Genomic DNA, 17,229 nt, shown 5'->3' on the forward strand with positions numbered 1-17,229 from the left:
TGATGAAGGGACAGTTCCCTTGTGAGCAAGCTACAACGGCAGCAGCTTTTGCGATTCACAGTCTTTGACCATTACTATGGGTTGCCCGGTGACATTCTACGTGGCGCATCCAGTTTTTGCAATGTTAGAAAATTCGAAGGTCACGTTAACGACTCAGAGTTTCAGGGTATGAGTTCCTTTTGTCAAATGCATCGATTCATCCCGTGCAATGTCACCTAGTCAATCCTGCAACATTTGTAGCAGAGCCAGTGCAGCCTGACGACATTGTTCATGATTGTGCCACATATAAAGGGGAAGCAGAAGAGAGGGTGAATGTGAAAGAGGATGCCCTAGAGGGGGGTGAGGTGATTTTTGTTGATTGGTCTTCGACCATCAACCAGGAGCTGGGTGAAAGGCATACAGGTACAACTGTTGTAGGTCTTGCGGATGGGGGGGTTACCAGATCATTATTCTGCACAAGCAGCGGAACCCGTGGCACTCATAGAGGTGCTAGAAATGAGGAAGGGGGGTTATTGATTATTCTGATTCCGCGTACATTACATCCACCGTCCGTTCTGGGTAGGGGTGTACTGAAATATGGCTTTGAGTAAGTATTCAGCTGAATTCCAGATGAAAATGAGGTATTCAGCTTCGGCCGAATACTTAATTGTCTCGAAGCTGAATAGTTTCCCCCACAAAGTACATTAAGTACTGCTTTCTCTGTGTGCCTGGAATCATTCAGGCATGTCATGTTTATTCTTTAAAAGGCTTGTTAAACAAATGTTGCTGTCACTCGTTTGTGTACAGGCAGAGCAGAAGCGTGAAAGTGCAAACCAAGTGCCTGCCCTTCATGTGCTGGACAGACAGTCTTCATCTGGGGGTTTGCTTGGGAGGGGTGAGCTGAAGTAAAAGTCTCAATATTGGGAATGTGTCTCTGGTCTCCCCTGCATTTTGCAGTTGAAACTCATTGAGCTGAAACAATTGTTTATGAAGTCACTATTGGAAAATGGTATTTTCTTTAGACGCTTATTGATTTGCTGATTATCTGTGTTTTTAAAGTTACAGGTTCTACTTCTCATTCCAAATAATATAATTGAGTGAATTGCTATAGCTGTTGCACAGATCCCAGTAAGTTTCAAACCCTGAGTAAAATAGCTCAGGATGTAGTGTTCCTGAAGCAAAGAACTGTATTCAGCCTGCAGGCCAAGGTTATATAGCAAGTAAAACGGCTCTGTGGGAAGTGTGCTTGTGCCAGAGATTTGCTTGTAATATTAAAACATTGGTTACAGTTCCTGCCCTCCATCTTTCTCATGTTGCCAAATTGAGTCCCTTCGAATTGAGAGAGAGATATTACTGTAGACGTGGCTGTATTTTAATTAACCAAAATGTCCCAGTCTGTGTCAGCAGAAATATTCTTCCCAACATTAGAAAGTTAACACAGAAAGATATTTATTTCAACAAAAGGGAAAGTGATTTCTTCTCTCCCGAAGGGGATAGCACTCCAAACAGTGAAATAGCCGCCAGCAAAATACTTCATCTGTTGTAGATACCAAAGACAAACACAGTGGGCCTCATTACGAGTCCGGCGGTAACCTGCCGGTTTTTCCGGCTCGGTTACCGCCAGACTCGTATTACCATTCCGCCTCCGTGATTCCCAGAATTACTGGGGCATTACGACCCCGATGTCCCGGGAATTCCGGAGGCGGAATTCGGTAAATCCCCATTCCCATTGAGTCCCATAGGACTCAATGGGAATGGGGACCATGGAAACACCGGCACCATCTCGTGATGGTGCCGGTGTTTCCACGTCCGCCTGCAGGCAGGCGGTGTTAAACCCGCCAGGTCAGACCTGGCGGGAATGACACCTCCGTCTGCCGGACATGAGATCACCCAGTATGGAAACAACGGTGGCGGCGGGTTTACTGCCACCGTTATTTCCATACCGGGTGACTCGTAATGAGGCCCAGTATCCTTTAAAATGTCCAACACGGTACAACGCGTTTCACAGCTTCCTTGCTGCTTGATCACGTACAAGTGAGTGCATTTTCACATTGTTCATATATACACACATACCTTCACCATTCTCTATGGTTCTATTCGCTATCGTATTCCCTTTTTGCTTTCAATTGCAACCGGTCGTTATGCATTTGTCAGCCTATTTTTGTTGTTTAGCATGGTTGCCATTTTGTAATAGGCATTCCAACTACTTTTGCATAAACCTTATTTCTTTTTTCTCTATTTTAGAGCCTCCATAGCAGCAAAAGGTTTTTATTATTGTAAACATTTATAATGTTTTTAATGTTTTTAGACCGTTTTGCACAAATGATGCTGCCTTTGTCACATTGCAAATCTATAGTAATGGGTTAGCGGGTTAACCAGTGCTGCCCCCGTATGGAGACGAGTGGCGCAGTTCAGTGCTGGTTAGTCCCTGCCTACAACACAATCTGCTGACATACACGTTGAGGCTATAACCCAACACCCCAATAAAATAGTAAAGTGCCAAAAAATGATGTCCCTCCGTATATTAACAGAGGGTCATGTCCAACCTGTTGCCAAATACATGATGCGAGTAAAGATCCTTTACGATAAAGTGCATGAATGAAGTCTTTCATTTGAGTGCATGTCTAAGGCTTAGCAGTAAAGTGCATAGTGCTGGGATAATATTCCTTCATGCAAAGAATGTCTATATTCGAATTTCATCATGTTTAGCAAACATAGTCCCTGCCTGAAGCACTCTATATGTAAACAATGGCAAGAAATTACAGCAGTTATTTCTAGAGAGCATATTCTCATTCTCTTGAAGATTAGAGATAAGAACCACATAATCACCATTAAGTGAGCATATATATATCAACACACAGACACAAATAATCAATCTTAAAATCTTGAATATGATAAAATAAGACATCCTACCAACAAATTCTCACTTCACAGACTTTGAATAGTGTGTGAAGTCACAGCATATTTAGTCCATAATGATCCTGAAATACATGTACTTTATACTACGCAGGACACTGGGGACAGTAAAATAAATCATAATTCCTGAAAACCCAATTCATTAAGTCCCTAGGTATGTGTACAACTCCTCATCGAGGTTATGTCCTTATGGTTTTTTGGACTCAAAATCTAAAATAAATCTAGTCTCCATTTGGCATAGTTCCAATTCTCTGTTGCCCCCACGGGGATTAGCTCGAACATGATATAGTCCAAAAAATATCAGGCTATCCAGTTTACCCTGATGTATAGCTTTAAAATGGACTGCCATCGGGTAGGAGGGATCACCGTTTTTAATAGCTCTCATATGCTGTAAGATTCTCAATTTTAACTTACAGATGGTACTATCAATGTACCAACGGTTGTAAGAGCATATTAGAGCATACACCACAAACTCAGTGTTGAATGTAATATGGTTTCTCAATTCCACCAGATGTTTCGTTATATGATGTGTATAGTTAGTTTTATTCAAGGCATGCTTTGCACTTGGAACATTTGAAAAAGCCACTAGTATTTTTGTAGAGCCAAGTGGTGCTGTTTGGAATTTTACTTATGGGGGGCAAAAAGCTACTAACCAAAGAATCTTTAATGGAGACCGATTTTCTAAAAAGTTATATTTACTTTTTCCTTTAGGACTGGCGATAGTGCTTTGTCTGACTGCAAAACGTGCCAATGTCGATGCAATATCTTTCTTATGACATTTGCATGTGTTCCAAATGTGAGAATAAGTCTTATTGCGTCATCTTGCACTTTAGCTTCTAATGTTTTGTTTGTCGAGAGCAACGTAGTTCGACTTAAATTGCAGGCTTTTTCATATGCTCTCTCTAGAACAGCTTTGGGATATCTTTGCTTTACAAATTTTGCCGCTGTAAGTTTACACTCTTTGTCAAAGCTTTCTATTTTGCTGCAGTTACGCCATATTCTCACAAATTCGCCATATGGAATACTCCACTTCAATGATGTGGGGTGATTATTTGTGGCGAAAAGTGGCATGCTGGAACTTGTCAGCTTACGATACAGTTCAGTAATGATCTCTTTTTGGTTCGTTTTTACCAAAACATCTTTAAAGATTGTTTGTTGCCGACTGTGAGTTTCTGTGAATTGTAGATTTAGATTGTTCACGTTTTCAGCCTGATTCATGGAATTATTTGCGTGAAAAATGCAGATTTGCACGCCTTTCTGCCCGAAAATCCCTGTACTTCAAACAGGGATTTTCGGGGAGAAAGGCATGCAAATCTGCGTTTTTCAAGCAAATAATTCCATGAATCAGTCTATTAATATTTTAACAAAGTCAAGCCTATCTTTTTCTTCGCCGTTCAGAGAATGAATAGGTCATCTTTAAACCTCAGCCATAAAACCACTTGATCAGTGTACTGATGATTACTTTCAGTCCATACATTGAACTTCTCCCACCAACCGATGGTCAGGTTGGCATATGAGGGGGTAAAACTTGTACCCATTGCAGTCCCTCTCAATTGATCATTGTCAAATAAAAAGACGCCGTTATTAAGACACATTTCTATCATCTCCATTATCATTTCCCCATGGGCAAGATAGTTGAGAGACCTGCTATCAAGGAAATACTTACAGGCTTTTTTGCCATCATTATGCTGAATGGAGGTGTATAGTGAGACAACGTCCAGCGTGGCAAACATGTCCTTCTCCCATACTATCCCTTCAATCTTGCTTAAGAAATCTTTGGTGTCCCGCAAGTATGATGGTAAAGTGAATACAAGGGGTAGGAGAGTCTGGTCAACATATTTGGAAATGTTCTCGAGAGAGGCTCCATTTAAAGTGACAATGGGTCGGCCTGGGGGATGGGTCGGGTGTTTATGGACTTTGGGGAGAAAGTAAATCGTTGGTATACTCGGGAATGTGTTGAAAAGGAACCTGCAGTCATCCTCATCAAGTAAACGTAACTCAGACCATTTCTTGAGGAAATACTCCACTTTTTGGTTTATTTTCTCTGTTGGATTGCTCTCCAGTTTTTCATAACAGCTTACGTCCAACAATTGCCTGTATGATTCCTTGGGGTAGTGTGTACGATTTAGAATGGCAATATTGGTACTCTTGTCTGAGGCTTTTATGACAATGCTCTTGACTTCCTGTAGATCTTTTAGAATTTGTCTTTCTTTAGATGAAAAATTACACTTAGTTTTGATTTTTTGCAGTCTTACTTTTTGAAGGTCATGAATAACCAAAACTTGAAAGGCTTCTATTTTACCACCCGGTTGAAATAGGGGATTGAACCTTGATTTGGCCTCTAATTTGCTGGTTATAGGCCAATCAGTCTCTATGTTTAACATTTACATAGAGATATCAGAGGACATTACCTCAACGCTCCCTGTGGACTACAGTTCCGCCAAGTCTAGTAAGGTATCCAGATCTTCAATAGTGACCGCTGTTTTTCCCTGCTGGATGGTTTTAGTTTTTTCTTTTGGTGGATTCTGAATAAAGAATGTTTTCAATCTAATTTTGCGCATATATGCATACTCATATGGAAAAGTTGGACAAAAGTTTAATCCATACTGGAGAACTTTTATTTGATCGTCACTTATTATATAATCTAACAGATTAATAATACTGTTGTCCGTGCTAGGTGTATTTATTTCGCCATCTTGTTGCCAGAGCGCATTCTTGTGTTGCCATCTGACTCTGAGCTGCTTGTTTCTTTGTCCCTTCCTTGTTTTCTTTTTCCTCCTCGTCCTTGTGATTTGCCACATCCTCTGCCTGCATGTTTTTTTTTCAATTGCTGCAGCCATCTAGTCCCAGCATCCTCATTTCGTCTAAAAAATCTATTTTCTTAGAGGCATTTTTGGTTTCGCTAGTGGGTGTCTCCTACTCTGATGTTGTGGCCACCTCGCTGGATGTGGGGGTTGTTGTTGGTTCATTACTCTGGATATTTTTATTGGACAGATTTTTCCTCAAATGATCGAACCTGCGAGCAAACGTGTATACTTTCCCCTTTTCATAATTTTCTTTTTTGTGAAGGAATTTTCTTTGTTTCCGTAATTTGATGTCTTCCTCATATGTTTTGAGACTGTCTTCAATGTTGGTTCTCAGATTATTATCCTCTTCGATTGCTAGTATTTGGGATAGTTGCCTGTGGATTTCTTCCATTTCTGGCTAGGGTTTTTTCTCTGTCTTTTCTTGCATACTTGATAAGGATATTCAAAAACTGTCCTGAGCAAATGTTCATAGAGTCACCCCATTCTCTTAGCATCTCAGGGTCTTGTTCATCAAAAGACGGCGAGGTTAAAATTCTGAGGCCACGTGGAATCCTCCCAACATCCACGTAGTTAGTTTTGGAGTGAGTGTTCTTCCCACCATTTAAACACTTCTTTTCTCTGTAGTTTTTCCAACGTTTTAAGTAGACCAATTTCATTTTTGTCAAAATTGCTAGTTTCTACTGTACTTTTGGTAGGTGCATTGTTTCACAGAAGGATATTTGTGTAATAAAGACAAGGAGATACACGTTTACCATTTAGAACTATTGCACCAAATGGATGTAAATGTCAAACAAATAAGTAAAATAAACATACACATGCCAATTAAAGATCTTGAAATTGGCACAGTCCCTTCCGTATAGGGTCAGCGTTCCCTATATATTTGTGTATGGTTTCTTTTACCATGTATCAAAACACCTACCAATGTACCCCACCAAAAATAAATACTATTTTTTAATGAAAATACATGTTTCAAATGTCTCATCCCCACTTGGTTCCACAGGTACAAAGCATGGCTTTAGCATCCCAAATGTTTGTATTCAGTAGCACTTCAGCAGGGTGCTAATAGATGTAATCACTCCTAATGTGTTTCAGTGCCTTGCCAGAGCCAGAAGGTTAAAGATGGGAAGGTCTAAAAGGAACATTTGAAAAGCACTAGTAGACGCATCCCAGTCTCCCCTCACAGTGATTGCATCCTGGTCTTAGTTACTTGGGCCCTGCCCAACAAGCGACACCTATTAATGCACACAAATGCAAACTGTGCTGTTATTGAACAGTTTGTTTTCTGTATTCCTTTCTTGGTTTACACAAACAAAGACAACAAAGAAATAAAATGCAGTAAAGAATGGATATACATAGTATAAAGTGTGTTTTTAATTTACAAAGTGTTTTTCCTGTCTACATAACTTTATTTATTAAAAAGGCAACTATTCACCTCTGTATTCGGCTCTGGCCAAATACTTATCCATCTATTTGGTATTCAACCAAATACTTAAATCTACTATTCGGTACACCCCTTATTCTGGGTTAGCAAGATGGCAGAGCAGAGGGTTTAGGACTGTAACCCTGTCCAAGGTTAGGGCCACCGCTGCTTCATCCCATATGGGTACTCAAACTGAAGGTGTTTTGTGTCCACTGCCAAATTGGCATGCTTGTGTGGAGCAGCAGATAGATTGTGGAAATGGTGGGCGGGTGGAGTATGTCCATTTGGGAGAAGTATGAGGAATGGTTGTAGGGCAGTTCACCAAGAGATGATTATGATTTGTTAAAACATTAAATTGTCATGCATGCCCCATCACATACGGGTTATACCCCATTTCCACCCCCTTCACGATCCAGGGCTATAGTCGGGAGTAAACGTTCTGTTACCTCATAGCAGCTGGGACGTCTATATTTGTACCATAGATGGCACTTGCCGTGGCGCTTGTGCAGTGGACCACGTGCTCCCATAAAGGGACGCCTGCTGCAACGCCTAACAGGCGATGTGGTCTTCCGATCCTTAGTACGCCAGCAAGCACGTGACAAGACGTCACGAGCACACACACCCTCATCGCCAGGCCCAGTGGCAGCTTTCACGTCTTCATTCCACGGATCATCACGTGATACGGCTCCTACAGCGAATCAGGAACTACGAGACCTGACACGTGATGTACGTCATCAGGATCACGTGATTCGGGTTCCATAATGATTTGCATAAAACAGATGTGTGCATGTTGGTCGATACTTCTCAGCTGTTCTGACCAGCGTTTGGGGTTTCCTGAACTCCTCGTCTATTGTTATTCGGATTTTTGACCACAGACCTTGTTTACTGGATTCCCTTTGCCTCATCCTTGTCAGCTCCACGCTCTACCTTACTGTTTTTGCTGGCTTGACCTTGGACTGTTAACATGGACTGCCTTTGGACTTACCATTTTGTCGCAGACATATTGGAATCACGTTCTGCTGTAACTTCTGGACTCAAGTACTTTCATGCTCTCTCCTCTGGTTCAGGTGTATCCAGTGGGTTCATTTATTATCTGACCATCGTGAATACTTTCTGCCAGCTTCCTCTTGAATTCACTGAGGGAACAGGGTTTACGCCTGAATATTCTACCACGCTACGGTCCTCCTCCCAGTTAAGGTATTCTGATTTACACATTCTGGTAGGTGCCCTTTTCCCTTCCTTCCCTATTTATCCCTTTGCTCACGAACGTATTCCATACTTACCAAACCTGTTCCTTTTTCCACAGCAGCCCTTGGATAACCTGGTGTTCCTGTTCCTGCCACCTGTGGCCTTAATCCTCGAACAGCAAGTGTTTTGTGTCTTGCTGTTGGTTGCTTAGGGACAGTGGTATTCATACTCCTCGCAAGCCTCAAGTCTTGACAAACTAAAGGGGAATATTGGGGTGGTCAGGAAGGGTCCACATGATTACAAGGGGTTCATGTTGCATGTGCTTTATTGATGATTGGGGGTGGTGGCAAACTGGGCGCGATGTTGCAATATCGTAAGTATCGAACGGAGTTTTGATTTTATTCTTTGATTCTATATCGAGCGTAGTTAATTGTGGATGGGATATGTTATTTTTAGTACAACTGTTGTCTAGAACTGATACATATTAGATTTGCACGTGCGTAGAAGGATACAATGTTAAAATCACAAATGCAACACGAACGTGATATACACATGGGGTGCTCTGAAACACTGGGAGTCTGAGGGAGGAGTACAATGCGCATGCGGAAGGGAGCCTGTCCTCAGATCCTGCAGTAAAGGAGGAATAACATTTATAAAACATACACTCAGAGAAATATATAAAAGGAGTTTTGATCACACAGAGAAGCATATGGAAGAAGTTTAATAAGGAGTTTATCTAAACCTGCATGCAGTGGGGTTTTGTGAGTTTATTCAGACTTTGCCGTTAGCAGTTACATGATTCATTTTTGGAAGCTGGGACATGTCTGGTTTTTCGGGATTGGGTGGTTGACTGAGGAAGAATTAGTCATCCAGTAGATGATCAGCCTGCGAGCAGGACGAAGGTTTATGGTTTCACAGTTCCGCAAGGAACAGATGTAATCTTCCTTGTTGCATTGGCGTCGCATAAAGTGGGTTAACCATTTGTTTGGGCGGCAATAAAGATGGAGCCCGAGGCCAGGGTGTCCAGGGTGAAGCTAGAGGCTGCACATGCTGGAGTAGTGGTTGCATAAATTAGAATGTCTTAAGAGGAAGCAATAATCTGGGGCTGTTGAGAAAGCAATCTGTAGTTCAAAGAAAACCTGTTTGTTCAGCCCTTCCTCATATTGCTACAATATCTAAGCAGACCAAGGGTAAATCACACTTAAGGTTAAAGACTATAGGCCAGTTGTTACTAAGTAATGAATTATGTTATGTGCAAATGTTTCATTGTACCTTGATGTCACCACCTACCACAGACCAATCCCCAGCAAAGGAGGACTTTGAATATGATCTGAAGATGGTTGTAAAGATTGTCGATGACCAATGAGAAAGAATGAATTTGGAAAAGATGGAAGTTCTTTTGTAAATGTTTGTCCAATCATGTTTGAGGTCTGGGTGGTAATACAATATCTGAGAGTGTTTAACTGTTGCTAAAAAATATACAAATGCAACAATTGATGTAGTTCTTTGAGACTCGAGTTGGTGTGGTTCCATGGGACTATCCAACTGTTCCCTGGAATTTTGTGTAATTAACCATGCTTACGTACAAAACATGCACTCGTTCCTCAGGTGGTGGACCCGGTTTGGGCTGAGGTAATTGGGGGTCTGACACCACAACATCCCCTCTCAAAAGTTTATGCTGCTTGTTCATATTGAATATGCCAATTGTCGCATGAAGAGGTAATACTGTGGGCTTTAGATAACCATTACAGTAACGGCTGGTGAATTTTTATTAGTTTGGGCTATTGGGTATCATATTGCATTGGAGTACAGATGAAATGAATTGGCATATGAGGAGGGATACACAGCTTGTAGGTGTTGTTTGGTTATTTGCGCACCCATTGACTACCCATAGCCATGCTTATCCCTATGGCCATTCCCATCCAGTCCTGCCTCTGCTCACCCAAAACACCTCCTCATGGGAACTCTTTGCGCTTGCTTTAATCAAGCCTTACCATTAGCCTTTGCATTCAAATTGCCTGCCAGCGTTTGTTCAAAGTAGTCTTCTGAGAGTTAATAACTTAATTGGGGCTGTAAATCCGCTGCTGGTGTGATAGAAATGTCTTACCGGGTCTGACATCAGTCACACGATTTATTAGCACTCTGCATGTGCTTCACTGAAGTCCTGTTAAAAACAAGCATTGTCAAAGCCAACATTTTTGGCTTGTGCATACATTTTACCAGGCAATGCTTTTAGATGCCCAGGTACACGCACCATTTTGCACCCGCTATCAACAATGGGTAGTTAATACCACTATGGCTGTTCCTGGCAAGTGTCTTTCTCATGCATATACAAAAGCCCAAAATGTTGGCATTGCCAATGCTTGTTTTCTGTTTGTCTTCTTTGCATCCTTTAGTTTCTACGGGGCAGGCACTGTTTCCATGTCCATTCCCATTTGTCCTTTTTGTTTCCTTTCTCTGTACTGAACTCACAGGTGAAGGAGGAGGTGGCTAGTGTGTATAGTTTGTTATCACCATACTGACATCTCTCTGTGTTCTCTTTTCATCCTGGTGTTTCTGGACCGCAGTCCTCCACCCTTTTTCCTAATCGCCTGGCCAGTGTAGTGTATTTTGTCCTCATTGGGTGGTCAGTCCTGTGACACTAACCTAACACAAGTCCTCAAAAAAAGCTTCATCGTTCACGGATGGGATTTTATCACTCCACACTGGGCGGTGTATGTCAGTTCTATTTGCAGTTAACCCTGAATTGCTAGGATCTTGTTAAATGGTGTCAGGAACGGTAATATCCTTCCCTGCAACAGTGAATTCATATTCGGGATCGTCACCTATGACCTTTACTCGTTAATATGCTGTCATTGTTTCACGTGAGCTGTCAATTATCTTGGGGTTTCCACATTGGTTTCGGGATGAGTTTCGGGACCTTGGTATCTAATTGAGTCAGGCCATCTGCTAAAACAGTAGCTATGTTTGTAACAGTCTGTTAGCTTTTGCCAACCTCTGTCATTTATGTCTCGATCAACCGCTCCATTTGTATTTGCCCTAAATATGGCTTAGGTTGTAATGCATTCAGAAATATATCCCAACCAATCAGTGTTTCCATTCTAGTTGATCTAGTAAACCAGCGACTCAGTCCTAGACTTGACAGATCACTTTCCATGAATCCTGTAGTGGCTGCTTTGGGAGCAGCCATTCGCAATGTTCCCAGCACTCCAGCATTGTTATGTTATGTTGACTTATACCGCGCACCGTTTTCACCCAGCTGTAGTCTCCAGGCGCTTAGGTGGCTCTGCAAGAAAGAGCACATGGTTGGTTAGTGAGGGCGGAGTTATAGGATAGGTCCAGAACCAGGGGAGACTGGCGTCTGTGTGTGTTGGGTTGCAAATGGGTTGATTGCGTGCACTGGCTTGTTGTATCAGGCCCAATGCCTGGGTTGTTTGTGGTATGGGAATGTTTGTTATGTTGGGTGTGTGTTTTTGGGTTTGTGTAGATTGGCTGGTATTTGAGGTTGTGGCTGTGCGCACTGGCTTGTTGTATCCGCAGGGACAAGCTCCAATGCCTGGGATTGATTGTAGTATGCAAGTGTTACCGATTTTGGGGCGGGGGTGTTTGTGTGGAATTTGGCTACTCCAAATGGACATGTATAATACTATGATGTCTTAGAGACGAGAAGGAGGAGGGTGGGTAGTATATTACGTGCTCTCAAAGTTCTTCTAGTTTGCTTATCTTCATAGATGCATCTGGGTGTGTAGCATGGCTGATGTGCACATAGCTATATATCTATCTAATGTGACGCGTGGCTACCTTACAGAATTGTGCTAAAAGAAAAGTATGATTAACTTGCACAGGTGGGCTAAATGCAGTGTTAGGTCTTAACCTCCCCCACCCCCACCCCCAGAACAGGCACTGAAAAGACACTCCAAGGCTGTCAGACCCGTGCCAAGACAAGAACGTCACCCTGTCACATAGACCACGTAGGAAACTGAGTTGCAAGCCAGTGGTCTGGTCTTGAACAGGCTTTCCAGGTTGCCCAGACATGCTCAGTGACAGAGTGCCAGGCACAAATTGAGCACCAGGGATTTTCACCACCTCATCGCAGAACTGGCAAACTGCCGCATGCACTGATGCGCTTTCTTCTGGGTTTTTAACACATTGCTAAGGACGTGCTGATGCATAAAAAGGGAAATGCCCTCCTTCTCCAGGTCAGGCTACAAAACTGGCGCTCCTGCACAAACTATGTTTTGAAAATGGAATATAATTAATGCTTTGAAAAACTAGAACCATGAAGGGTTGAACATCTTTCATTTACTATGGCTGTTTATGTGAATCATAAATCTTAAAATATGCACCTTTGACTTGGTCAGCAGGGCTAACCACACTCCTAATTCCCAAGCGAAAGACACACAGAACCTCTTAAAGCCACCCAGGGACAGGGCAATTGCATTGGATTCCCTGAGGTCCACTTCACTACCACCTAGAGACAGCGGATGTATCTACCTCAATGCTACTACTTCCTTCTGTGTTCTTGAACCACCCCACCCAAACCCCAAAAGGCCATCTCATTTTCTTTCACATGTCTCTGAACCAACCCTTTTTATGCTTTAATAGTTTCTTTTATATGATTGTATAACCAATTCCTCTAGCCGAAAGCTTATTAAAACTTTATACTGTTTAAAATACTCACCATTTCACTTTCTTGATAACATTAGCTTTTAAATACTTCCACCACAGGATTTTCAAATCTTGGTAAAGAAATGTTTTTGAAGAAAGAGGAAGAGCCAGTTTCAGCTGATATTGATCAGAGTGATGCAGATATCGGTGAAGGCAGCACTAATACAAACTCAGGTAAGCAACTACTTTGCATGGGTTACAATGCCACCATTATAGTCGGTGAGATTACACATAGCATGTCTTAAATTCAGAGAGCGGGCAATCCCTTCTCGGCTTAATCATTAAAAATCAGCTCTTGAGTTGTCGCATTGGTGGGAATTGGCAGTGCAAGACCCATTCCTATTTGCTATCATTCTATATCATCAGGAACTACACCTCTTTAATTTTGTGTGTTTTTTGTGAAAGCAGAAGTACTTAGACATATGATCTGCTCCTGATAACCAGCATGTGTAATACAGTGTACACATCATCAGAGATTCCCTCTACTATTTTAAGTTATGCATGTGTTGTGCTGCTTATCTACCGGTTGTGTACTGGGAAAATGTAAATTAACGACCATAATTTGAGCGCTATATCGAGGTTAAAGTGCCGTGGCAAATAGATAAATCTTAAAATCCCCAGAATGCAGGATAATAGCATTGGCATACATAAATATTGTATTGCTCGGTCATTCGTATAAGTTAACATCCTAGGCAGGCATGCTTTATCAAGGGAAGCTATATGTGACAGCAGCAGAATTGATTTGCCCTTTTAAAATAATGTATAAAAGGAATGCATTATACACCTCTTCCTCTCTAAGAGTGTACAATGATGTGCTGAGGCCCACTCTGTTATTGGTGACCAACAATAACACAATCAAGAGCAGTTTTCTTCAAAAAGGAAAATAATGTTAGTGAGTACTTTGTAAATCTATTTATTGTGACTTGATATATTGTTTTATTAATTGAATTAGATTCATGTTTTCCCATTCTACTGTTTAAAAAAATCTGAATAAAGCCATTTTTACTAGTACATGAATTTTGTGATTAGATTAGCATCACCGTGGACCATTTCAAATGAAAGAATTTTAATAGGCCATGACGTATGACATCCGCCCCTCTTTATAATGCCCAACACTTCAGTGACCCCCTATTAAACTGATGCTTCCTGGGTGGGTCTTTGGGCGGAACTTTCACAAGTTAAATAGCTGGAAGCTCCATCCATGTTAAAAGAATTATGCCACTATTGAGCTTGAATATTTGGCCATTAAGTGGGTCATTGACTCGCTTAAATATTAACTGTCACCAATTCATGCTACCTATTGACCATGCTCCTCTTACTTAGTTCGCCAAAACCAAAGATACCAACCCTGTTATGATATGATATGATAGATTATTTATAACGTGCTTAATACCCAGAGGTTTCTAACCGCGGACCCGGGGTTCCAACCTGTGTTGCCCCGTGTCGTCTTGCTTCCAAGGGAAGCACGTTGCCCCTAAGCTATCCTCTCGAGACCAACCCTTGGGGTCAATAGTAAGACATCCAACATGAATGAATAGGCAAATGCCAAGAGGAGCTTAAGGGGGCAGGCCAACCAATCAGGTATGCATGAGAAAAGGGGGATCAGGGTGAGCCTCAGATGAGAATGGGTTGAGGATATAGTAGGAGAAAGAACCAGCATGTGGTGCATCATTTTTGAATAGCAAGAGAAGGCGGGACAAAATAATGCTGGCCCAGGAGGAGAAGGCAGGACTTGGTTAAGTTGGATTTAGCTGTGGGTGCTGTTTAAGAGGCCAAACAATAAATCCAGGAGTGAGGGTATAATAGGAGGTCGTCACATCCTACTCGCAGCAAACCACAACTAAAAAAAGGACTGCGTGAAGTTGTGCACGTAAGTGAATAACCTGGAGAGGGATTGGAGGAACCTGTATGAACTTTGTTAGAAAAGGATCTAATCGGACACTGTTTGGTGATCAAGTATTTGTCCAAGGAGGGTTATATTTTCCTTTTGGTTGAAAACTGTTTTTTATCTGCCTTTACCTGTCTGACCTTTAACTTCCTCATCTCTTAATAAAATCATGTGACTGACATTGCAGTGTTTAAGTCTCAACACGTTTTAAAATATTATACTCCTACGTCCCGTCCCCTTTCCTCCATACTTGTGGCACATTCCGTCCTTCGGGATGGGACCGGAGCACTTTTGTTAAAAAGCATCAAAATTGAAAATGTTGTTGGATGCACTTGCATCACCGGGAATAATTTTTTCTTGTTCCCGTTGGCCTTCTGCCCTGCTCCGGTTCTGCGGTCACTTAGTTCTCCGTCTATGCCGGAGAATCTGGGATTTGTGTCCTGTTCTTCATGCGAACGCCACTTCGCTAGGGCGGATCCCCATTCTCTCTGCTTGGAGTCTCTCTGGCCGGATCATCGCTGGGATTTGTGCTTCTACTGCGATTCCCTTTCAGTCCGGGCACTCCAACGATGTCTTCTTCAGTGGGAGGACGTCTTTCAGCGTGTTCCTCCACCTCATCTTCAGCTATTCATCGACAAAAAGAAGACTTGCCCAGTAAGTTCTTTACTATTTAGGGCGCCAGGGCCGGGGGAATCCTTCCCGGGGTCTTCTCAGGCCGGGAGGGGCTCTAGCAGCTCTTCCACCAGGGCTTCTCCTGAGTTGCCTCGCAGGCCTAATAGGCGTACCAGAGTTTTCTCCGAGGGTTCCCACAACAGACCTGCCTAGACCGTAACACGTTCTGAGATTCACTTTTCAGGTGCTAAACGTCAGCCCAGTTCATCTGTGGTTCTGAACACCGGGGTTCACTCCGAGGCCTCCGTTTCTGGAGCTTTCCATTCAGACACTGGGGTTTGCCATGAGGCCTCCTTTTCTGGAGCTTTCTGTACCAAGCCATGGCTTGAGGACCCTCATCAGGGAGCTACACATACCGGGACTATACCCAAGGTTCCTCTTCGTGAGGCTAAGGTTAGTACCGACAAAACCGAGAGACCCGTCCCTAAGGTCTTGCCTGTAAGGGTGATTCCTCAGCTTTCCCGCGCTCAAGGTCGCGGTGATACCGGTTCTGTCGAGGGGGCAAAGAGGGCTGTCATGCACCGTAACTCCTTTGTTCCCGGCTCTGATGATGTTCCTCCTTTGGAGGCTATTTTTTGAGCTACCTCTAAAGATGTCAAGTAAACATCTGAGACCTCCCAGTACCGGCTCTGCCGAGGATCCTTGTGTCAAGGCTAAGGTTTTACTTAAGTCCCCTGACCAGCCTCATCTGCACATGTGACGCAGTTATCTTCAGGCATCGACAAAATGGCCGCCCACCCCTCATGGTCCATGGCAGCCATTTTGGATTCTTTCCTTACACCTATGTTGTTCTCGACAGCGGTGCTGGGAATCTTTGTTTTGGGGCTGAGCAGCCTTTTTCACCTCAGGTGGAATGTAAAAATCTGTTCCGCCCTTCTTACGACTGGCGTGCTCGGATGCCGCTGTCACATACTGTATCGCTTCCGACTACTTTTGCTGTGCTGATCTATGCGGACCCAATTGATGATGGGCCTTCCTGGCAACCTTCCTCATTGCGTTTGTGGGGGTACGACCCTTATGAGAGGCCTCTGCCTACCCCAGCGCCTAAACCTTCATCAGAGGATGTATTTTTATAATATCAGAGGCTCATGCATTCTGACCCTATGAAAGAGTACTTTAAGGGTCTTTTCAAGGAAATCTACCTTGATTCGCTGGATGACCCTCAAGCAGATCAGGATATTATGAGTAGCCCCGCTCTGTCAGAGCATTCCATCACTAGGTTCTGGATATGATGGCCCTCCTCGACATTCCAGTACCTGAGACCCCCCCCCTCCGCAGGAAGGGGTGCTTTCGGGTGCGTTCACCTTGTCACCACAAGAGCGCAACGGCCTGTTCCTCCAGAAGGACGTTTTGGCTGAGGCCCGTAAGGTCTGGGATAAGCCCCACAATGGGCTCCATATTAATAATGGAATCGACGCCCGTTACAGGCTTCACACCTCAGAGGAGATATCCTTGGCGTCTTGTCCGCTCCCTTCCTTGACGGTGGTAGCTGCGGCCACCCTTCAATCCAAGCCGGCCTCTGCGACCTCTACAGCTGCGGCTCAGATTCTCTCCAAGGAGGGCAACATTTTAGACTCCTTGGGCAAGAAAGTCTTTGCCAACTCAGCACTGCAACTTCGCCAAGGAAATACCGAGCTGATCCTGGCAGCAGCTAATATGAAGCTGTGGAAGGAGTTGGCTGATTTCCAATA

At 43.1% G+C, this 17,229-nt stretch overlaps 1 protein-coding gene across 2 annotated transcripts in view; it reads left to right on the forward strand.

Annotated features, from left to right (window-relative positions):
- Positions 1–17,229, forward strand: part of LOC138583275 (zinc finger protein 436-like) — a 119,717-nt gene that overhangs the window by 69,912 nt on the left and 32,576 nt on the right. For both annotated transcript variants that reach the window (XM_069655373.1, XM_069655374.1), the window contains exon 6: positions 13,039–13,152. In XM_069655373.1, coding sequence (XP_069511474.1) covers positions 13,039–13,152 — 114 coding nt within the window. The remainder of the gene's footprint in view (positions 1–13,038; positions 13,153–17,229) is intronic.

This window comes from Ambystoma mexicanum, chromosome 3q (assembly GCF_040938575.1).
Source record: "Ambystoma mexicanum isolate Mex_15411 chromosome 3q, UKY_AmexF1_1, whole genome shotgun sequence".
Lineage (NCBI taxonomy): Eukaryota > Metazoa > Chordata > Amphibia > Caudata > Ambystomatidae > Ambystoma > Ambystoma mexicanum.